The 23,902-nt window shown below is 38.6% G+C and overlaps 1 protein-coding gene across 2 annotated transcripts; it reads left to right on the top strand.

Annotated features, from left to right (window-relative positions):
* Positions 1-517: 517 nt before the first annotated feature.
* On the top strand, positions 518-23,622 carry C1H1orf198 (chromosome 1 C1orf198 homolog). Of its 2 annotated transcripts, XM_058166939.1 has the most exons (4): positions 520-1,010; positions 12,179-12,229; positions 17,328-17,873; positions 20,184-23,622. In XM_058166939.1, the coding sequence occupies exons 1-4, from the start codon at positions 663-665 to the stop codon at positions 20,238-20,240; spliced, it is 1,002 nt and encodes a 333-aa protein (XP_058022922.1). In that variant the 5' UTR covers positions 520-662; the 3' UTR covers positions 20,241-23,622. The 2 variants fall into 2 exon arrangements, with proteins under 2 accessions (XP_058022931.1, XP_058022922.1); XM_058166948.1 differs by lacking the exon at positions 12,179-12,229 and having other exon boundaries at positions 518-1,010.
* The last annotated feature ends 280 nt before the right edge of the window (positions 23,623-23,902 follow it).

The raw sequence follows: 23,902 nt of genomic DNA, 5'->3' as shown, positions 1-23,902 counted from the left end.
GAGCCTAGTTCACCTGAGCTCAGGTGACAAACCCCAAGGTACCTCCTTGCTCTACTACATCACTAAGCTGCGTTTCCTCAACAGCCTTCAGAGATAAAAGATTTTTTCCCTCCCTGTTTAAGGCAAAACAGCCCGTTGGTGAACCAGTACATCTGGAAAACATAATTATGCGAGGCGACTCAAATACTTGCTGGGAGTTTTCACTGTGATTCAGATTTGAGTAAGCGCGTTTAGAACGCTTCTTATCCAGATTAAATGGCTTTTTTTTTTAAAAAAAAAAATAAGGTTTCGAAATGAGTTAATGCCGCCACGACCACGACTGGGTGGATGAAATACACCTGGGGAGGTTGCCCTCCATGCAAATCTGGCGGCTTTGGCGAAGAAGAAAAGCCAGGGGGCCTTTCCACAGCAAACGCCTCGAACTTCCACCCTCCGCTCCAACCGGGAAGAAGCGCGGCGGGCCGAGAGGAGGAGCGAGGCCCGAGAGGAGCCACGGAGGCGTGGCTAAACGCAGCAGGAGGAGGAGCCCAAAGGTTGGCGGAGGCGAACAGCGGAGCAAAACCGCCGAGCGGAGGGCGCGGCGGAAGAGTCGGTCGGCTCTCTTTGCTGCCCCTTCGCCGTGCCGAGTCCCCGGGGCCGCGTGAAGCAGGGGCAGGTCGGCGATGGCGTCCATGGCGGCGGCGATCGCAGCTTCTCGTACGGCGGTCCTGAATGGGAACCGGCCGCTGGACGAGCGGGAACGTAAGCGCTTCAGCTACTTCTCTTCGCTGAGCCCCATGGCTCGCAAAATCATGGCGGAGAAGGAGCGCATCCGCGAACGCTACGGGCCAGACTGGGAGCGGCTGCCGCCCCGCCAGCAAGACGAGATTATTGACAAAAGCCTGGTGCAGCCCAACATCCAGGCCCGGTACGCGGCTCACCGAGGGGCAGCCCGAGACAACCCGCCTCCGGTCTGCTACCCGAATCTGCGCCTCAATACCGGCCAGAAGGTAGTGCGCTTCGGGGACGAGGTAAGCTCTTCGTGCGCGGGGCGGTCGCTCTCTGCACATGTTCAGAGGGGGAGCAGGGTAATGTTGTACTTTGCTTTTCCCGGCCGCGGCTTGGACGGTCCTGTTTTGAAGCAGTCGTGAGTCACCTGGGCATGGAGGTGGGAAAGGTGGCATCAAGGGAAAAAACAGATAAGGCACGGAGAAAAGGTTTCCAGGAAGCAAGGTAGTATTTTAAAAAGGGCTAAAAGTATCTGGCAGGGAAGCATGTGCAGAGGGCAGTTTTCCTTTTACCTTTAGGCACTACCTGCCTCCTGTAGTAAAGTTAATTGGGCCGAAGTCGGTATATGTAGACAAGATGCATGGTTCCATCTCGTTGGAGAGTTACAATATTCCTCTGACCGGATCCAAACAGGTGTGGAATCTGTGGATGGCTATATTTTTTAATAATGGTCACTGATCAGAATTGCAAAGCAAAACACAAGATACTATTTTACAATTGGTGGGGAATAATCAAAGATTGCCTAATTTTACAAGCAGGATAGTAAAATTCATCTACATTCAAAGAGACTGAATCATAACAACTGATAACAATTTTAAGTAAAAAAAGGTTTTTTCAGCAGTCATTGTCCACAGGGACACAGTCTCAGGTCATAGGTGGAGGGGTTTTCTTCCAAACTCAATTGGGTATGCATACTTTGACATCAGTCACTCTGTGTTCAGCAGGATTTATTCAGATGGAAGAAGAGCAGCCACAAGTTCTGTGCTGTTGAAAAGTTCTGGAGTCTGTAGAATGTTTATTTGCTGCCTCTGCAGGAATTAAAATTCCTCTAGATTTCCAAGAATAATTAAATACATGAGAAACAGCCTGCTCAGTTTTTAACTTTTTACCCCCTTCCCATTTATTTTGTTTTTAGTGTTGATTTTTACTATTTATCACACCTTTCATTTTATTGTGTATCCCAGTGATAGTTGTCACTGCTAGTGAGTACTTGTAAGATACCCGATTATTTTACTGTGAAAACAGGAAAGTGTGAAATCATAACAAAAACATTAGTAACAGTCAGGATGTTCAACATAATTTGTAATGGCTGTACTGTTTTTCCAAACAAGATTTCTGTGAAGAGCCACTTCTGAAAAACAGGCTAGTTTGTATGTTTGAATAAAAGCCTAATTTAAGGGTGATGAACTAGGGACTTATTTGAATGGAATAGAAGAGAAGCAAAATTTTGTTTGCCTATCTCCTGGCTTTCAAAAGGTGTCAAATCAAAAGGTGGGACTGTCTTAATAGATTTAATTTACGCTAATTCCAGGTCAGGCAATTAAGTTCTATTTCTCTGCATCTGGTTAGATTACATTCCATGCATAGATACAACAGAAATCCCTGTATGGTGCTATTGCTATGGCTATCAAAGTGGGTTTTTAAATCTTTAATGTGGGTACATACTTTCATGCCTTACAGCGATATCATTACAGTGTATGAATCAGATTTGCTGTGTTGTGATTTGAACGTTATTTGACCCTGAAAAGAATAATGTGTTGGAAAGCCAGGTATAATGTAATTTCTCTCAGCCTGATTAAGGAAAGGTGGCGTATGGTTCATGCCCTGAGGTCCTATGGTATGGAAATTATGGATTTTGCAAACTATCACTGTGTGAAAGTCACTCTCTTTCAGCCAACTTTATCTTGAAGGATTGTTATATATAAAATAAAAGGAGAATCTCTTGGAAACTGCCTTGAACTCTACAGAAAAGGAAGGATGGATATAATAGTTATATAGACATATATAGAAATAAAATTTATGTTTAGATAAAAATATAAACTAAGAGCAAGTAGAAATGATTGCTGCTAAGTAAAAGTATTTTACAATTGTATTATTTTCGGCTATCAGGCTTAATGTTTCAATTATATTTCATTTGACAGAGTTGCTTTTCTGTGTCTATTTGTGTACATTTAGAAATCTATAGGTTTTTTAAAAACCGGAGATAGACAATATAATGCTTCTGGACACTAATGTGTGCCTTTTGGCTCATTTTTGGCATTTAACAGGCATTTAAGTCCATCTGACTTTTAAAATATTCTTTTAATTTAAAAAAATAGAAGCTGACACTATTCTATTGATGAATGTATCTTTTCTTTACTGAGAGCATATGCACCAAGACAAATTCCTTGTGTGTCCAATCACACTTGGCCAATAAAAATTCTATTCTATTCTATTCTATTCTATTCTATTCTATTCTATTCTATTCTCAATTATTCTTAAAAATGCTTCTAGGTTCCAGATAGGCTCCATAAGTAATCTTAGAAAATAAAAGTGGTTGCTAGCTGCAATCAAGTATTTGCCCACCTCTCTAGAAAAAGGCAAAAATATAATGTAGTAAGGGGTATTCTGAACATAAAGGGTAAAAGTGGGCAGTTTTACCAGTTTGCTTTTTGGTAAATGGGTGTTTGTGACCAGTTCTATCTAGCCTTCCAGCTATTTTGTAAACAGTAAATTCTCTTCCAGAAGACCAGCCAAGATATACTCTGAAAATTCTAAATCTGGCCACTGATCCAAACAACTGTGGAATTTATATATTGCAGAGTTTGGTAACCATTAAGATGCCTCAGGGGTTTTCAATGTTTTTGCAATAATAGGACAATGGGATTACCCAATATTTCAACTATATTTTAAGACATTAGGTACTTCAGGTTTTAATTCAAGATAACTTGGGGAGGGCTACTTTGCATTTCAAAACATCATCTCCCAGTTTGGTCATACTAGTTAGGAATTCTGAGAATTCCAGATCTCAAACATCTGGAGTACACCAGATTGGAGAAAGTTCTTCTAGTGAATTCTGTGCTTCCTTAAATGCCCGTTTAAAGGATACAGTACAGTAATAGCTAAAAGTCCTATGGATATTTTTGTTACACTAGTAAAGATCTACTTATAATCTTTCAGGAGTAGAAAGTCAAAAAGGAGATTGTACAGTTAAAAATAATGAGAAAGAAGGAAAGGCAGTGCTTAACTTAGCCTGCAAATTCATTCACAGGAATAAACATTATAAAAAGGTCCTGCCAACAACTAACTTGTTAACAGCAGGCGGTAGGAAGTTTACTTCTAAAATTAGTATTGTGGAATCATTTATGCTTGACTACAGGAAACTGACAATCCTTTTTGTGCTTCTCCCCACAAAAATCGTGAATATATTCCAGGCCTGGGTATTTTTAAAATACCTTCTAAAAATGTAAGTCATGTTTTCCTGTGTCCCTGCTGATCTAGGAAAATCAAGGGTGTAGAAAATAAATTGCAATGCTCCAAAGTGGAAGTTTTTAAAATTATTCTCATTTTTTTTATATTTGATACTTGTGCCAAAGACTTTGGAAAAAGTAAGAATTGCATCTTAATTAATGGTCTCAATATGCTGTCCTAAAATACGTAGTAAGACTAGTAGGTCGTTGTTTATTTTGAACATTTAGAATAACCCTGTGCTATCTAGAGGAGCATTTTAGGGCCCATAAGATACATCAGTACTAGACTTTTGGATAATTTTAGGGTGGGAGTATTTATTTATTTATTTAATCATATTTATATACCGCCCTATCTTCCGAGGTACTCATATTATATTTTCAGCATATTGCACAATACCGGTTTTCAGTTTTCATAAATCTAAAAGGCAACCATTGTCTAATCTTGACTTCTCTGTTCATGTAAAAAACTAATCTTCTGAGTATTTCTTTGAAGTCCTCATTTAGCAATCATAGTTAGGACCTGCAACTTGATTCACAAATTATGTGAAGCAGTCGCAACTATTCTAATGATCTTACTTCAGCTTTGCTTTGCTACCCAGACCTGCAAAGGTTGTAAATACAAAGATTGATCATAAAGTTACTTCTTCATCATCATGATAGCTGCATATAGTCACTAAATGAGGTGGGCACTAAATGAGAACTACCTGTAAGTAATATGAAATTTAAAAAGATGGGGGGGACACACACAAGAAGAGCCGGGGGGAAGTGGTGATCAGCTAATAGGTCAAGTAGTTACCTCCAGTATTGTACTCCCCTATTGGGTCCCCAGGCCAACCATCAAAGCCAGGTCTTCAGGCCCTTCTGGAAGGAAAGATAGGTGGGGTCAAATCTTACCCCTGGGGCTTAGGATATTTCAGAGAGCTGACGCTACAGCAGAGAAGTCTCATCTGTTCTCCTAGGTAAATACATTCTTTGCTGTTTTTAAATATGTGTTTAGTTGGACTAAGTAAGATAAATTGTGAAAAAGCACAGTTGAAATTATTTTTTAAAAAAACATTGAGCATGGAGGAAACTTGATTATGTGGTAGCTTTAACTTACGCAAGATCCTTTAACTTCTGAAAGGTCCAGTAACCAGAGCTGAGATGTTTCCTATGGTTAAGATCTATAATCGTTTCAAAACTTCTTATTTAGGTTTGGAAGTAGGAGTTTTAATTTATGTGGATCAATGAAAGTGTAGGCAGGGAATGATAATTATGTTTGCCTAGCTATAGTCTGTCTTGTCATATATATCATATTACTGTATGCATATACAGATTTTTGTTTGTTTATTTAATTCAATTTATCTCCATCTCCTTATAATGACTCTGGGTGGTTGACAGAAATTAAAACCATAAAATAAATAGAAATAGCATTTAGACTTACATACCACTCCATGGATTTATATATCACTCCACTCTCTGAACGGTTTACAAATGCCAGCATATTGCCCCCAACAATCTGGGTCCTCATTTTATCAGCCTCGGAAGTATGGAAGTATGGCTGAGTCAATCTTGAGCTGGTCAGGATCGAACTCCTGGCTGTAGACAGAGTTAGCCTGAAATACTGTATTCTAACCAGGGGTGAAATGCTCCCAGTTCAGACCAGTTCGCCCGATCCAGTAGTGGTGGCAGTGGATGGTTCGGAGAACCATTAGCAAAAATCCCTGCCCTCCCCCCACCAAGCCCAGCTGAACCGACAATCATCAGAGGTTTTTTTTTTACTTTTAAACATTTTTTCTTCGGCCAAAAAAAAGCTTTTAAAAGTAAAAAAAAGCCTGTGATGATTGTGCAGCTCAACCTCTTTGGCGGAAGAGGTTGTTAAAAAAATGGTTTTAAAAGGCTCTGACGATCCAAGCTGAGTTCCCTGATCGTCATAGGCTTTTTTTTCTTTTAAAGGCAAAAAAAAAATGCTTTTAAAAGAAAAGAAAAGCCTCTGACAATCAGGCAACTTAGCTGGGATCCTCAGAGCCTTTTAAAAGCATTTTTAAACAACCTCTTCTACCAAAGAGGTTATAGAAAAAATGCTTTTAAAAGTTTTTTTTTTAAAGTTGGCCACACCCACCCAGTCATATTACCTTCCCCACCAAGCCACGCCCACAGAACTGGTAGTAACAAATTTTACATTTCACCACTGATTCTAACCCCTGCGTCATCATGGGTTCTACCTCTAAAAATGCATATAAATACATACATATATATTCAGCAGCTTAAATAAACAACCACCAGCCATCAGCATAAATTCTTCATGGTCAGGAGTAACACTTCAGTTCTTATGCTCAGGAACACAGCCATGTGTTCAATGCCTTACAAAAAGCCAACAGCACTGGGGCCTATCTAATCTTCAGTGGGATGATGTCCCAGGTGGTAGGAGCCACAACAAAAATAACTGTCTTTCTGGGTCCCGCAAGATGACATTCTTTAAGTAATGAGACTCATGATATGCAGATAGGTATGTTGTTAGTATTACTTAAAGATAATGAGATTTTTTTCACATTTCTGGGATCTGATATCAATTATATTTCCCAGGAGAGGGGATCCTAATTCTTTGGGACTGGAGAGCACATTGGCATTCTGAGAACATGTAGTGGGTACTCTCAAAAATATCAGGTGGGACTTCCATGAGGGAAGAGTTACCTGTGACTGATTTAATGTTTCACACACACCTTTTTACATTGTTGTTTGCCAAAATTGTTTTGCTGGAAAAGTGGGCATTCTTCCAAACAAAGCAGGGGGCAGCACAGGGGTGAAATCCAGCAGGTTCTAACAGGTTCTGGAGACCCAGTAGCGGAAATTTTGAGAAGTTCAGAGAACCGGTAAATACCACCTCTGGCTTGCCCCAGAGTGGGGAGGGAATGGGGATTTTGCAATATCCTTCCCCTGCCACGCCCAACAAGCCATGCCCATAGAACTGGTAGTGAAAAATTTTGGATTTCACCCCTGGGGCAGCAACTACTTTTTTTTATTTTTAAAGAATGTTTTTCGTACCTTTTTGAGACTCAGATGTATTTGTGGAAGACAGCAGAAGCTGGTAGTTGGCATGCCAACTTCCCATAATCTGGTGAGCCTTCTAAGCTTATTGTAGCTCCTTCGCCAAGAATATAAGTGGTTCCCAAATTGGTATAGTTAACAGCATATGCTTCAATCTTCTTTAGATAGCTTCATCTCCAAAGAACCATCCTAGCCACTGATCTAGCGCCAATCAGCCAAAAGAAAGTAAAACTGGATAAACTGGAGTCTGTGTATGTGCAGTTAGGGAAACTACAGGAACTCAGCACAGGTGATGATTTTCTGGAACGTTATGCAGACTATTATTTTCTCAAACAATTCAATTGATCTGAGAGCACAGAGAGGTTTCCACAGGCATTTCTGATAATTCCTGGAGCAAGACATTTGCAGAGGACAGCTGTTGTGTTCCTATAGATTCTTCGTGCATTGGAGTTAGAGTTTTTGGATTTTGTAGAAAGTAAGGAAATTGACCCTAACAGAAATACATAGGACCTGTTACCTATGCAAAAGGGATTGACACATTTTTTAAAAAAGTTCGAAACAACATGATAACATTGGAAAGCAGCTCAGACTGACACCTTCCTAATTTACTGGCGTATAAGAAGAAGGAGGAGGTACAGCACAACCAGACATGTAAAATTTTGTTATTGCAGCCAGTTTCAGTAGAAGTTGTTTTATTTTTCCAACGGAGTTGATTTCCTGCCTTGGTATATCTGGATAGATATCATAAATATCTGCCTAGAGGATATCTATGCATAGATATATGCAGGGAGGCTGCATCAGTCCAGCAAACTCAGTGCTTTAAAGATTGCCTTCCAGGGCATGAGGAAAAGCTGCAGGAACATAGCTTAGGAGTGGAGAAAAGGGCTCTTTTCTTCCTCTTCTTCATTCTTCTTCATATTTTTATTAGTATTATTAAAATGCCACATAGAAAACTAAGTGCTGCTGCTGAAACGCTTTCATAGTGATCACAGAAGAGTCTTTTGTGCTTTGGCTAACAGAAAAGTTATTACTGTCTGGTGGTGGATGGTCTGCACTTGGTATACGTCATTTGCTATTCAAAAAAAGAAAAGAAAAAGAAAGATACCAGTGTCTCCTCTCCTGTCTTTCTGTTCAAATGACCTTATTGTAACATACTGCCTGGGTGACTTGTGGCTAGATGCAGACTTTTCTGTACTTGATGCTTTACTGCTGCTGTCGGAATCAGCATATGACCGTCCTTTGGCTTAAGGGATGGCCTTTTTGTCATGGATGTGCAGAAGCCGGCAGAGATGTTCCTGTTCCTGCCCAAATAAAAACCTAATTCCTGCTCTAGGGGAACACTCCATATCTTTCTACATCATGTTATTTTCCTGAGGGATTTTATTCTAAGTTGTCTGAATGTGAATCAAAGACATTAACTGTTTCCCTCTTCTTACTTCAGCTGCCTCGCCTTGTTAGTTCTCAGCAATTTTCCACTAAAGAAAAGCAGCAAGACCACTTCACCATGACCACATCAGAATCAAGGGATCCTTCCTAAGGTTATCATGCATGTGCCAAGCATAATGGATTGGGGACTTTGACATTCCTCAGCGGCATTCAATTTATTTATTTTTTACATCCAAGAATAGTGTAAGATAAGGGCTTGAAAAATAGGGCTTTATGATGAAACTCTCTAAGCCAGGGGTCTCCAACCTTAGCAACTTTAAGACTTATGGACTTCCAGAATTCCTAATACAGCTCATCCGTCTGGAACCCATACCACATCTCTGACATAAATACAATAGAACGCGTCCAGAAATATTTTACTAGAAGAGTTCTTCGCTCCTCCGAAAACAACAAAATACCTTATACCACCAGGCTTGAAATCCTGGGATTAGAAAACTTACAACTCTGTCGACTTCGACATGACCTGTGTTTAACACACAAAATCATCTATTGCAATATCCTTCCTGTAAAAGACTACTTCAGCTTCAATCGCAATATTACAAGAGCAAAAAATAGATTCAAGCTAAATGTCAACCGCTTCAAACTTGATTGCAGAAAATATGACTTCTGCAACAGAGTTGTTAATGCTTGGAACTCATTACCTGACTCCATAGTCTCTACTCAAAATCCCAAAATCTTCAACCAAAAACTGTCTACTATTGACCTCACCCCATTCCTAAGGGGACTGTAAGGGGCGTGCATAAGAGCACAAAAGTGCCTACCATTCCTGTCCTATTGTTCCCTTCATTATATCAAATTAATATAGCTGATGCATATTCTTTACTTATATATATATATATTTTCTTCATGATATGTTTTTTTACTTATGACAATGTTTGTGTATACTGTTGTGACAAAATGAAATTTAAAAAAAAGTCTTAAAGTTGCCAAGGTTGGAGACCCCTGCTCTAAGCCGTTAAGGAAAATATCTTGATAGGTCTCTTCTGGGAAGATTTTTTTTTATTTAAAGTCTTGTCATTGTGTGACAACCGTGTTTGAGCTTAGTTCAGTGCAATGAACTGAAACTCACCTTTTTATTTTTCAGCTTTAGAAACTGTAATAAGGGAACTTCAATATGAGTACCACAATTCACAAATAAATACAAATCTGCATACATAGTACACAAATGTGTACTATGTGTATACATATGTGTACAATGTGTACTTAGTACACAAATGTGTACAAATTATGACTGTAACTTTGTTGCTGGCAATCCTTATGATTTATATTGATATATTGACCATCATTTGTGTTGTAAATGTTGTACCTTGATGAACGTATCTTTTCTTTTATGTATACTGAGAGCATAGGCACCAAGACAAATTCCTTGTGTGTCCAATCACACTTGGCCAATAAAAAATTATATTTTATTCTATTCTATTCTATTCTATTCTAAATACCCAGGAAGAATATAGATCAGATCTGTACAGGGAGCAAAAAAAAAAAGTAGTTTCCTGGGGAAAGAATGTTACTCACTGCAGAGTTATTGCTGATTGGGTAACTTAGCTGTTGCTATCCGAGATTTGTTGAATTAACTGAACTAAATTCCTCTCCAAAAATAATCAAGAAATGCAAAACGCTCAGGAGATACATATTAGGAGACAGGAAGGCCTAGAGGAACGTTGTCCATGGGGTCGCGATGGGTCGGACACGACTTCGCAACTAACAACAACAACAACAACCTGAGATTTGTAGAGATTTCCAGAATAATTAGAGAAAATTAAATATGGTATGCCTCTATTAAAACTGGATTGTCCCCTGAAATCTTTGCTCTTTCTCAAACTCAATATTTTTAGCCATTCTCAGCTTTTAATTGAATTAAATTCCTCTCCAAAAATAATCAAGAAATGCAAAACGCTCAGGCGATATGTTTTGGGAGGGAGGGAGGGAAGGAGGGAGGGAAGGAAGGAAGGAAGGAAGGAAGGAAGGAAGGAAGGAAGGAAGGAAGGAAGGAATATGAAAGTGTCCAAACCAAGTCATTGACAAAGCTTCTCTGTTGGACAAGAAAAGGATGAAACCAAAAAGTTTGACAATTTTTAATGAGGCTGATTTTGAGAAGACGATTCCAACCCAACCAAACATTAAAAAAAAACACCTCAGTCTGGAACTGAAACTAGAATAAGAGAAGTCCTTTACTTTGATAAAAAAAGATATATCAGGTATGTCTGAAAGAAATAATAATTTAAGGCAACTATTAGACATTTGTCAGCTAGTCAAGGCTTAGGTGCTAAAAATGCCTCTTGCATAAAATGATTGAGAAGGATCTTATGGATGTTAAACATTTCTGGCAGATGTTGACGGTCTTGACAGATGAAGCAGGCTCTGTATCAGTGGTATTAGCAAAAAAGCCGGGGACAGTAACTTGATGGATTATCTAGTAATGAGACTTAATGATCTCTTCTTTGAATTATATTTGTCTGAAAAAGACAAAGTTCAAAATTCCAGGCTTGCAGAGTTGAATAAAACTAAATGCAAGTATAATTAAAAGTTTTTTTAATGAACATTCTAGAGAAAAAAATTATTCAGGAAGCTTACAAGTTGAAGTAAATAAATTAAGGAGGAGACAGTGGTTTGTCAAGTAATTAATCAAATTATTTTACAAAAACAATGCATTTAAGCCTCTTACAGAAGGGTATTTGATACGAATTGGGATTTTCATTTAAACTTATTTAAACTAAATAAAATAGGAATAATTTGTACTATTCAGGATATGAATAAAACTTGAAGAGGTCACCCTGATGCTAGAACATGGCACGACCTTAGAGATTAAGCCAACCAGATGGCTACAAAATGAAAATCACTGATGAAAGAAGATTTCAATGGAATGAGGATCAAAAGGGGAAACTATAATAAAATGAATTTGTTAGACTGAATAGTTAAAGAGCTAGTATACTATTCATTGAATAGTTGAGAACGGGGAGTGGGGGGAATGACAGTTGAAATCCAGGTAGACTATGCTTTGAAGAGGTTAAACAGTTGGTGGGCAAGGAGGAGGGGACAATTTTCTTAGTTAGATTTTGAATGGATCATTTGAATCTGTAAATGGGGAATGATGGTCTTTAAATGTTCTTCATGTAATTACAATTCTGAGGTTCAAAAGATGTGTGGAAACTTTGTTATCAGTCACACACACACACACACACACACACACACACACACACACACACACACGGATTTATTTTCTAAAACAAATATTCAATTATATTCACGAATTGGAGTTTAGTCTTCCCATTGGCTTACTTTTTTGGGAACATTTGTTTTTTCTTTCATCTCCTTTTATTTATGCTGTCTTACTTGGCGGAGAATTCCAGAGTCTGCACAATCTTATCATTTTGGCTGGTCTCAATAAACTTTCCCTTTTATTCAGTTTTAAGCTATCGTGGATGATTCTGTCCCTTTTGCCTTGAGAAAAGTACATGTTTATTGGTGTGTTTTTGCTTTTATTTCAGGATATCACCTGGCAAGATGAGCACTCTGCTCCTTTTTCTTGGGAAACTAAGGTAACTTTGTGGAATTGTTATAATGGCAATAATTGTCAGATTTGTTTAGTTTCCGAACGCAAAATGCATTAATAAACTTCTGCTTTGGGGCTCAGCGGTAATTAGGTGTGATCTTGTAGAATATAGGTTTCAGTAGCAGAAAAAAAATGTGATTTCTCAAAATAAATTTCAAACAATAATAATGATAAAAATAATATATTTTACCCGTTTATCAGCTGAGGAACAAATAGAAGTACAAGAAACCCTTGTTTTTTGCTCATAATATGAAATGTAGAGACACAATATAATTGGACCAAAGTCAGTAGTCACTTTTATGGTTAACCTAGTCAACTTGTACAGTTATGGGAAGCTAATGATTTTCCAGATGTTGTGAATAACACCCCACATCTTTCACCATTGGTCATTCTGGCTTGCTTGCAGGGATTCAGAAGCACACTTAGCCAGGCAGATCAGTGATCTGATTTGGAATAAAGTAGTTTTCTATGTTTTTCAGGACCTGCACTGTGAATATTGGCTCCCAGTATTAGATTTACAGGCATTTTACTTGTTTATGGTCATCAAACCTCGACTTTCGACAAATGCAACTCATAAGCTGGTATTAGAATTTCTGTTCTGTTCATTCTGTTCTGACTTCTGCCAAAGTCTGAAAAAAACTTCTAACCACACTTAAGAAGGTAGTCCAAAGCTGCAGTGAAACATTTTACATTGCCTTCCTTGTCCCAAAGGTGCTTTTTCAGGAGGCAACTGGACTTTCTTGTTTTTTTTCTTTTGAAGACTTCTCATCCAAGAAGTTTCTTCAGCTCCAACTGGATGGTGGGGAATGAAAGGATTTATATTCCTTGCAGACAGCTGGTCATTTGCATCCTTTCAGAGGGTCGCTGAAGCACTTGGAGGTTTATCTGTGTCCTCAGGGTCACCTGAGTAGTGCTACTGGTTTTGAATATAAATATAAATCCTTCCATTCCCCACTGTCCTGTCAGAGCTGAAGAAGAGTCTTGGATGAGAAGCGAAACGTCTTCAAAAGAAAAAACAAGAAAGTCCAGTTACCCCCTGAAAAAGCACCTTTGGGACAACCATGACCACGAATGACTGAGAATCTCTACCGACTGCCTTCCTTATTTTTCTAGGTGAAATTGTGATTGAAAGACCGTTCCATGTAATGCAGGGCCCTCTTAGAATTGACCGTTGGAGCCCCAGATATTGGTTTTGTCTATTTTATTCTCTCGTTCTATCTTTGATAAATAGTATTGTATATGCATGAGCTCTATGGTTAGCACTGTTCCATTTTCTTTCTTCTGCTTGACCTGCATTAATTTTGCTCGAGGAAAAGGGCACAACACATTTCAAATTCTAGAACTAAATTGTATATTACAAGCAGTCACATGCTTTCTGCTGAAGATTCGTTTCCTAGAATATTCTAAGTAATAATTTAGATGTAAAGAATAGAAACATGGTAAGAAAGAGGCCACACGTCACTTCATGTCTATTGCAACAGTTAACCTTATTTGAGTACTTCAGAATCATATATAAAGTTCCAAAACATGGAGGTTGGGAGGTAAAGAATCCTAATTACTTTTTAGCTTTATTTGGAAAACCTACTGTATTACTAAATCAACGTCTTTAGAATAGGTCTGTCCAAAAATGCATTGGTGTCAGCTAGTCTGTCTCTGTCTGCCTGTCTGTCTGTCTCTTATATATTTTGCTGATTGCCTTTTGTTTCGTGACAGTAATCATTTGTCTTTGCAGCTCTCCCAACACAGCCCTTGGCAGCTGGTTGTTGATTGTAGATTTATGTTGGGGAAAACCATGTTTTAAACTGAGATGAAATAATGCTTCAAGTGTGAAATAAGTACATTGATTTAAAAATTGACTGGCTTGTTCATCGGCAGGACTTAGCTTGGTGAAGGTCCAGGGATCAGTGGAATCGGTCATTCCCAACCTGGTGCCCTCTGGATTTCTACAGTTACAGTTTAGCTAAAGTTTACATAATCCTCAACCATTATGTAATTATGGCAAAGGCTCCCCTAATAACCAGCGAAAGCAGGATCAGGTAGTGAATGGCCCTCCTAATCCTCATCTTTTGTTTTTTTCCCCGTCCTGGCCAGCGTAGCTAGTTCTGAGGACTACAAAGAGTGGCAACCCAAGAAGTTCTGGAGTGGTAACTTCTGCTGATCACACCTGAATAATGATAACAAGTGAATTTTAGATGTTTTTGCATAAATAGGACGTCAACATAATCAGTTCTTCACACAAGTCCTAAAACTAGATAACAAAACTCAATTTAAAAATGAGTCAAAAAACACATACTTGTTCATTTATTTATTGGGGAAATGATCCAAAGCTTCATATTTGTGTGCAGCAAAAAGTATGTGAACCTTTGCTTTCAGTGACTCGTGTGGCTCCCTTGGGCAGCAGTAGCTGCAACTATATGTTTCCATTAACTGTTAATCAGTCCTGCACATCCAGCTTGGAGGAATTTTATCCCTCCTTACAAAACAGCTTCATCCAGGGATGTTTAAACAAAAGATTTTGAAACAAAATGTTTTAAGAACCACAGTGTATCCATATGTAAACCACCTCCATTTTTTCATGTACGTATTCTTTTTTTTTGGAATCCAAACTTTTTTTCTGATTGCCTTGGCAAAAACATACACAGAGTGACTAAACACAAGAAAACTTAATGAAATAGGAAGACAGACAATTGCATGTTTTGCGTATCCTTTTTAAAACTTAGATGTACTATTTACATTCGTATATGTATGGAATTCCATAGTTATGGATTTCAGCCTTGTCTTATTTTTCTGTCCATTTGTCTTTGGCAATGGAAGGGAGAATTCTTGGCCCAGTTCAGTTTACGAATCTAAATAAAAATAGTTTGAAGAGTTATACTATCACAAGGAACATAGTTGATTAAACTCCTCAAGGGCCTTATCTTTGGTACAGAAAGAAATTCTTAACTGCTGGAGGAAGTAGGCTAGGTTCTGAACTCAGATCAATTAGACAAAAGAGCTATGTTCGCATAATGTGTTATGCTGGAAAAAATATTATGGTTTAATAAGATGGTTTACTTTAAGACAGCATGTAAAACAATAGTTGCCTGCCTCCGAATCACGGCCTATTTAATCCCATTTTAGACAAGTTTAAGGCACTGGGTAAATTGCAGCCATAGTACAGCTTTCTCTAGCAATATGTGCTCTTAAGTGTATCAATGCAGCCTGTTGTAGGTTCTTATTTAAGGTCTCTTGGATATAATTTTGCTTTGTGGAAGGTTCTGCTTAAGGTTAGGGCTTTTGAACATTTTTATAAGCTCCTGTCCTTCAGGTTTTGTTTTACTTTCTCCTCCACCCCCATTATTTTCTCTTCTGTTTTGCAGTTGCCAAGCTAAACAGCTTGTTTTGGCTCTGTATGCTATCTACTTCATGAAATACTCTACATTCCCCACAAGCTCATAAGATATATAAATAGCTCTTTGGATTCTTGTGGTATTCTCTGGTTTTAGTTCAGAGTTGAGTATATGTCAGTTCAGATCCAGCTTGATTCAGCATGATGAGAGTCAGCCTTATAATGCAACCCATACATGCTTGGAGGGATGGCTGTGATTGGATATGGAGCCTCCAGGGGAACTTCTGAAGGAGAGAGAGTGCAATTTCCACAGTTTTTTCTTTTGATCCATGGAGCATCTTTCCCAGCTCAGGCATCATCTTGATAAATCTGGCCAGTATTGGGAAATGGGAGAAAACTGAAGAGTGCCTAGGTTGTTGAAGTCTGTGATACAGCTGATCAAAAATATTCACCCATGAAGTGAAGTGAATTTAATTAAATTTCCTGGGAGAAGTGGGAGAAGAAAGACCTTCACATATATTGCTTCCCTGATGATCAAGCCAGGATATAAACAAATGTTGTTGATGGTGTGATTAAAAGATTAGAGGGTAGCAAAAGAGGTGGGGTTTTTTTTGGATTAGAACTCCCTTCCCTATCTGAACGCCTGTGAGTTATATGGACTTAGGCCTCCAGGATGGTCCAGCTGTTCTGGTAATTGCTGAGAATTCTGGGAAATGATGTCATTGTTCCCCCCTCCCCCATCAGAAGGGTCCCAGGGATGATGAAAGCAGGTCTAGGAATTCTAGAAAATGTCTTAATGGGCAAAGCTGCACTTAGCATTTGTGAATGGAGTGAAAACTGATTCTGCCAATATTTTCCCATCTCCTTGTCCCATCTAAACATAGACTCTTATTCCATGGCAGAGCTCTCAACAACTAGTTTTTTTTTTCTTTCCTTTTCTTTTTTTTTAAAAAACCATCCTGGTCTGGCCAGAAAATTTGTATGGCAAGATATGTATTGCCGTGAATCCACAGCAGTGGGTTTGTGTGAGAGGAAATGACTTGCAGATAGACTTGCAGACCAAGACTATTCTTCTGGAGAGCACTATGGATGAGAAAGAACTGCTTCAGTAGCTTTTGACCAGGCAGAGTCAATTGAGAGCTGTGTTGTGTTTTTAAATTTTAGTGTTGTGGGGTTTTTTCCCCCTTGTCCAGAGCCACTAAATGATTATTTCCATTTGAACATTTTCTACATTTTTTTTTTTTGCATCGTGCTATCCTGTAACAACTCTTAAGGAATGTGTATTTTGTACTTAAAGAATTCCGGGTGGGCAACTCTATTTCTCAATAGCCTTACTCAGTATAACCATTGACAAAAGATTACGCAATCTGGCAACATCTGGAAGGCAGTACGTTGCTGACCTCTGATTTAGGTCATTCTTCGAAGTAAGCAAATTATTTAAATGTTTCGCCCTCTTCTCTGATAAAACTTTGCCTATGTCTCTTTTCGCCAGCAATGAAGCAGGAAGGATGTTTCTTTTCTCCAAGCTAGCCTAGAATAAAGAATTGTTCTGTCTCATTTGCACTACTGGAGTATTACCATTTTTAACGCCAAATGTAAGCTGTCTTACCGTACAAATATCCGTACTCTATAAGATGCCAAAGAACGTTTATAGTTGAAATGGACTACTCCCTTGTCTTATTTGAACAACTGGTTGTCCACAGAAAAGAACTAATGTTCTTTTTTTTTCTTTTTTTTACTTTTAATCCCCTAACAGAGTCAAATGGAATTCAGTATTGCTTCTCTGTTGATCCAAGAACCGGGTGCTGCAGCCCCTCAGCACGAACAGAAACAGCCTAGCAAAACCGCACCTGGCCCCCCAGCCCCCAAACCTTCCCAGAGTGGTAAACCGCAAAACTCAGATGTGCTTATACCAGCCAAAAAAGAGGAGGAGTCCTCGTTTTGGAAGATCAACGCTGAGCGCTCCAAGTACGAAGGAGAACAGTCTGAGTTCCATTCGCTAACCCCAAGCCAAATTAAATCCATGGAAAAAGGAGAGAAAACCCTCCAGCCTTATTATAGGCAAGAATCTGGCCCAAAAGAAGCAAGTAAACCAGAGAAGCCTAGTGCTCCTAAGCCTGAAAAAGCGATCGCCCCAGTTGTTCCCACAACACCCGTAGAATGGGAAAAGCCTCCATCCGACCAACCTGCAGTTAGTGCCTTCGATGCTCCTTCTGACCCTGCAGAGAAATTGTCATCTGCTGCAACCCAAAATGAAGATGCCCAAAACAGTTTTGTTCCAGATTTACAAGGATTTGGGCAGGTAAGGGCTGATTCTTCATTGTCCCGTTACAGTATGAGAGGTAGAAAGAACCTATGCAAAAATAAACAAATAAAAATAACACCACTCCCGAGTCTAAGAAAATGAGTTCTGTTAGAGCAGGGGTGTCAAACTGGCAACCTGTGGGACGGATGCGTCGCACGCAAACCACACCCACCTCAATTTCGTGAAAGGGGTAAACATTGCAAAACGTCACGTGACGGCAACGTGGCGAGTTTGACACCCGTGCGTTAGACTATTAAAATCTTGCGACCGAAATCCTTTGTTTTCCTCTTGGAGAACATTCGAGGTTAAACATCTAAGACGTGAACATCACTGTTTCATGTCTTTAAAATATGCAGCATATGCTAGCAATAGATTGCCTGAAGCCCTGCATGCTGTTCCATAAACATAAACTTGATTGCCTTCTGATTGCCTTTACATGTGACATTTGTAGCAGCAGCTCCAGTGTGCAGAGAGTGTCTAACACGTGCAGTGGAAGAGGGTAGATTCTTTCTATTCATGAGGGTAGAATCCGAAACTAAGTATGAAGAGCTCCTCTTAAAGTGAGTGGGTGTGCTGCAACCAAATGAGCATCTCTTCTATTTAATTACATGTAAAATGATGCAGTTTAGGGCGTATGCACAAGATCCGAGTTTTTTGTAACTAAAACAAGAAAAGAATATTGGGATTGAGGGTGTGCGTCAGAATCAGTAGCTCAGTGAAGACGTCAACTTGGTGCATGGTAGCTATAAAAAAAGACACATTTCATGCTCAGGATTACTGTGAAAGGTGTTTAAAGTAAAACTTCTGGCAATGTAATGCCTTCTTTGCCAATCTAAGGAGCATTCACATCTGGAATATAAAGTAGAATGCATTTGAAAAAGGCTATAATAGAATTGGGAAAGGTGCAGAAGAGGGCAGCCAACATGGAAAGGGGACCTGAATAGAAAACGATGGGACTCTTTATCTTGGAAAAAGGGTGAAGGGCAGAGGACATGATTGAGGTGTATAAAATCATTAAAAATTAGAAAAATAAGTAAAATATAAAAGCAAGGAGAAAGTAGACAGAGTTTTCAAACACTTGAACCCTGGATCATCCAATGAAGTGTATTAGAAGAATTTTAGAACTGTAAAAAGGACACACCATAACTGGTAGCTTTCATGACTTGAAGATCTAGCCATGACTAGTAGCTTTGAAAGAGTTGGATGAAATAATGGACAAGTCTTGCAGAGGCAGTTAGTCTTATTGAGAGCAGGAGTCATCCAAATGCTGCTTGCAGAGAACAGCGATTTGGGAGGGGCATGTATTTTAAAGGTGCTCAGAGTTGCATTGCTTGAGTTGGGCAGCTATATACATTCTTTGAATGAATAAAAATTTATAAATCTATGTCTCTACCTTTTTGTGATTACTATGAGAAACAAAACGGTGGCTTAAGATAGGCTTGGCATGATCTTGCAAAGCTATTATTAAATTTAGATGTGTATGAACGGGTAAGAACTAATTGCGCTTGTACGATGGATTAGTATGTAGAATTACTTCTGTATCTTAGAATTTTGTTATTTCTGGCCTACATTATACCTTACATATAAAATCTGTTTAATGGTTGAAGGGACAAAGAGATGACCAATCCTCTCCCCTCTTATTTTATGGAGATAGTTCTTTAAGGGACTAGTTGCTTGAAGGAAGAGTAAGGTGGAATAATCTCTGGCATTCATTTTTGAATGCAAGTAAAATTGGTACTTGATTCTGGATAACCCAGCTTCTCTGATCATACAAATATTCTTACACATCTCCCATTAATTTTAAATATTGTTTGGGTAGCATTTCTGGTAACTGGGACCGTCCGAGAAAAAGTTCGGTGAAGAGCCAGTCATAATCTGAATATCTGAGCACAGCCATATATGGCTGTGGGCCACTGTGCATCAAACCTGTGAAATGTTTGATAGCTCTTTCTGCCAAACAGAACATATGAAATTCCTTTCTAGCTGGTAATAGGAGAGAGGCAATTCTTTCATAAACTTGCTTCCCTCATTTCTGGCCAGTCTTCTAGAGGAAATGTTTGGGAATCCATAAGATATTCAGAATGGAGAGACAGCCATTGAAAACACATTGGTGGTTTTCTGGTGGAAACTCTTTGTGGAATCAAAAGCCTTCCTAATACAGTGTATGCAGAAGGCCAGGTCTAGACCCAAACCATTGTACAATATTGTAATTCTTGCCTTGGTTATTCTTGATTTTACACCCTTTTGAGTTGTAGCTACTTGCTTTCTTTTCTAAAACAAATTTTCTTTCTTTCTTTCTTTCCACAGAGTAATGCAAACAATGTTATCCTGAAGACGGGATTTGATTTTCTGGACAATTGGTAGACAAAAACAATCCTTCAGTTGGTTTTTGGAGAAAGAAAAAGAGCATCTCTCTCTCTCTCTCTCTCTCTCCATTTTGTTTTTTGGTTTCTGTTACTGGTTTTTCTGTGTGTTTTTAAAACTTTTTTCCCAGTTCTTTTCTAATGTTGCCCTTTGTACTAATACTTTTTTGTAGAAACCTGATGAGTATTTGTATTTTGAAGTGATCCAGTGTTAGAAGGGTAGGCGGATTTTTTGGTCTTTTATTAATTGCCATTCTGCACATCATATTTGGTGATGAACAAGGGATACGTTGCCTAATATTTGTATGTATGCTAAGGACAGAGTGTGCAATCTAATTAGAGAGAAAATGAAGCCATCTAATAGAATACCCATATTTATTTTACACATGAATGCCAGCAGCTAATAGGCTACCATCTGTATTATTAAATACATTTGTTACAAGAAGAAAACTTTATATCAAGCACAGATAGATTTTAATATCATCTGTCAGAGCCTTGGCCGGTATGTTTGAGGTTCTGAAATTAATGGTCCAAAACATTTTGTGAACACCATATGGTCTTTTCCTAATAGAAGGAAGATGGAAGCACAGAGTCCAAACACCAAAATTCAGCACATCTCTTTCATATATATTGTGCAGGATATAAATCCGCAGACATTTACATGTTTATTTTTACATTAGCCTATGTCACTTGATTCGGTTGTGGGGGGGGGGGGAAATCAAGCAGCTTTAGCTAATGAGGTGTGTGCTGGGAGGGTGTGTATGTTTTTGTTTGTTTTCTTCCTGTGAAACGAGGCCTAATTGGTACACAAAATAGGGTTGTTTGTTAAAAATAAAACATTTAATGAAATGTATGTTTCATTATAAAACATAAAAGGAGAAGAAAGAGACTAGCTTAGAGAGAAATAATCAAATATGTGGATGGAGCTGCCTTTTACTGATTAAAAACCATCTGGTAAAGAGATCTTCAGAAGAAACATAACATGAAAAATAACTAATTTGTTTGATCTCTTTTGGCCTAGCAGCACTGAACCACATTTTGAAATTTAGCTAATTTCCCTTACCCTCACTCCTGGTGTTAACATTTCTTCAACATGTTTACTGCAAGGCATTGTGATGCTTTCTTTAAAAACAAAACATTGTATTAAAAAAAAAAAATTCATGAGATTTCTGATTCCTGGTACTGCTTCCCATAGTGGGAATAGGACCTGAATGTATCACAAACATTCTGTTGCATTAGATTTTCTGTTATTTTAATATTACACAGAAACTATTTTACATGGAGGAACACTTTAAAGATGACATCCCTCACCTGCACCTTGGAGTGGTCCAGCATACCACCAGAGACCATCCTAGTCCAGTATCTGCAACATCCAGAGATAGCTAATGCTACTGACATTGCATTTCTGTAACTTTAAATAGTATTTCTCTCCCCGTCACCTTCAAGCCTTAATCCCCCTTTCTGCACAAATTGTAATTTCTTCAATCAAATACCAAAGGTTATTGAATTTCTGCTTTTGACCTTGAGCATTGGATTTCCTGGGAGATGACCCAATAACAGAGATACACTGTACACATGTACCTCTGATGCTATGTGAAATTCTTACAAACCCTATTTGGGCACTGTTATCTGTTGTCAGGCTGGCTAATTGTAGCCTTCTTCCATACTAACCACCAGATAAGTGGCTCCACCTTCAGAGTTGTCCATACCTGTGAGTGGTCTGAACTGAAAAGTCACTTTTCTACAAATCGTGTGCTGTTGTGTTTTATTTCAGATTACTTCCTGTTCCTTCTGTTGCTTATATATACTCATTAACAATGTTTATGGCAAAAGTTAAGAGATTTGTTCTGAATCTTGCCCTGAAAGATATAATGGAAAATAAGACTGGATAGCAGTGGTGGCTTTCAAATTTTTTTACTACTGGTTCTGTGGGCATGACTTGGTGGGTGTGGCATGGCTTGGTGGGCGTGGCTTGATGCAGCAAGGGAAGGATACTGTAAAATAACCATTCCCACCCCACTCCAGGGGAAGAATACTGTAAAATGCCCATTTCCTCGCAATCAGCTGGGATTCGGGAGACACAGAATAGATGGGGGTGGGACCAGTCAGAATTTTTCGGTTCTCCAAACTACTCAAAATTTCCATTACCAGTTCTCCAGAACCGGTCAGAACCTGCTGAAACCCACCTCTGCTGGATAGCCTTTGAATTCAGTTCTAAAATTCAGGCTTTGTTGCAGTGCGTGGAGGCCAGAATATATAGCACTGATATGCAGCTGCCCTCATAGACTGGAGCATCATTTTGGAATCTGAAACAAAGCATTGCTTAATTCTAGAAAATAATAAAATGGAATTAATTGTAGAGAACACTAAAGAAAATGCTCTTTTTCAGGGGTGTTTTATGTGCAATCACACACACATACACTGGGATATTTGTGCTGAAGATGAGAGTGGGAAACAGCAAAAGGCTGTCTTCAGATACTTGACTTTGTTTTAAGGTATTTGGATTAATTGGTTGTTCTTAGTAACTAACACCACATTTCCTACCGTGGAGATGCTGCTTTGGGTTTCCTGGTGCACACCTACATGGCAGCACAATTATTAGTGTCATATAAGAGTCCGTTGAATTGGGGTAAGAGATGTAGATAACGGACATTTTTGGAATGGCTTAACTTTTGCTACTGAGCAAAAGAGAGACGATTTTCATTAATGAAAATAAGTGCCTGACACTTTACAGCATCCTGTTAGTTGCCCTAGTTTAATGTATTTAAAGATACCATACTTTAAAAAAGACAAGTAGATTTTATTTAAGAAAAGAGTACTTCTTTGATACTTTAAAAAGAAGCAAGTCTTTAAAAAGGAATTGGCATAAAGTCCTTCAAGCCAAAGTGTATTTTTGGATTATAAAAAGGGAGCCTTTTCCAATATTGTCAGTCAGAGCTCATCAGTATAAAGTGCTTTTCCAGCTCAGGGTCTCTTGTTCATGTTAACCAATTCAAGAATTAAATAAATTCAGTTCGGTTTGACTAGAGCTTTCCGTTTATATGTCAGCGGATGGGGGTTAATGTCCTGAGGTCATTGAAGCAACATTTTTAGTTTGTTGTTCTTAGGCAAAGAAATAGGGTAAACTGGGCCTAATCCTCCTACTCATGTATCTATTTACAATCCCGTTTATCTTAATGAAATTTTTGCAAAGGACCTCTTGATGAATTTTATTCATTGGAACACAACACTGTATATTGCCTTTTCTCTTCAGTATAGTTTCATGGATAAACCTGATGTTTCTCCCTTTCATAGATGTTTTTATTGAGGTTTTATTTACAATTGTATATGGCTACAATTCATATCTTGATTCTTAATTAAAATCACCTGACATGGACCACTGATGGTTTGTCCCTTGTTTTAATGTCTCTCTCTCTCTCTTCTTATTTATAGTCACGTGCTATTTGTGATGTAATTAGCACCATGTGAGCTTCTCAAAGTCCCTTGTAAATCTTTGGGTGCATTAGCACCTTTGAGTTGAGAAAGTTTTTAGTTTGCAGGTGAAATATTACCAACTCTCTGTGGAACACAATTTCTACAGGAGCTTCTCATATTCATCAAACCAATGAAAGTAGGGTCCTGTCATGAGCCTCATCCCTTTGGGAACATGCTAGCCATGTTGTG

This window comes from Ahaetulla prasina, chromosome 1 (genome assembly GCF_028640845.1).
Source record: "Ahaetulla prasina isolate Xishuangbanna chromosome 1, ASM2864084v1, whole genome shotgun sequence".
NCBI classification, from domain to species: Eukaryota; Metazoa; Chordata; class Lepidosauria; order Squamata; family Colubridae; genus Ahaetulla; species Ahaetulla prasina.
The sequence above is the reverse complement of the archived record's forward strand: the minus strand, read 5'-3'. Positions and strand labels throughout refer to the sequence as shown.

Coding starts and splice junctions, on each gene's coding strand:
- C1H1orf198 (XM_058166939.1), top strand. CDS start 663: ATGGCGTCCATGGCGGCGGCGATCGCAGCTTCTCGTACGGCGGTCCTG. Junction 12,230..17,327: donor CTTTTTCTTGGGAAACTAAG/GTAACTTTGTGG, acceptor ATCCCCTAACAG/AGTCAAATGGAATTCAGTAT. Junction 17,874..20,183: donor ATTTACAAGGATTTGGGCAG/GTAAGGGCTGAT, acceptor TTCTTTCCACAG/AGTAATGCAAACAATGTTAT.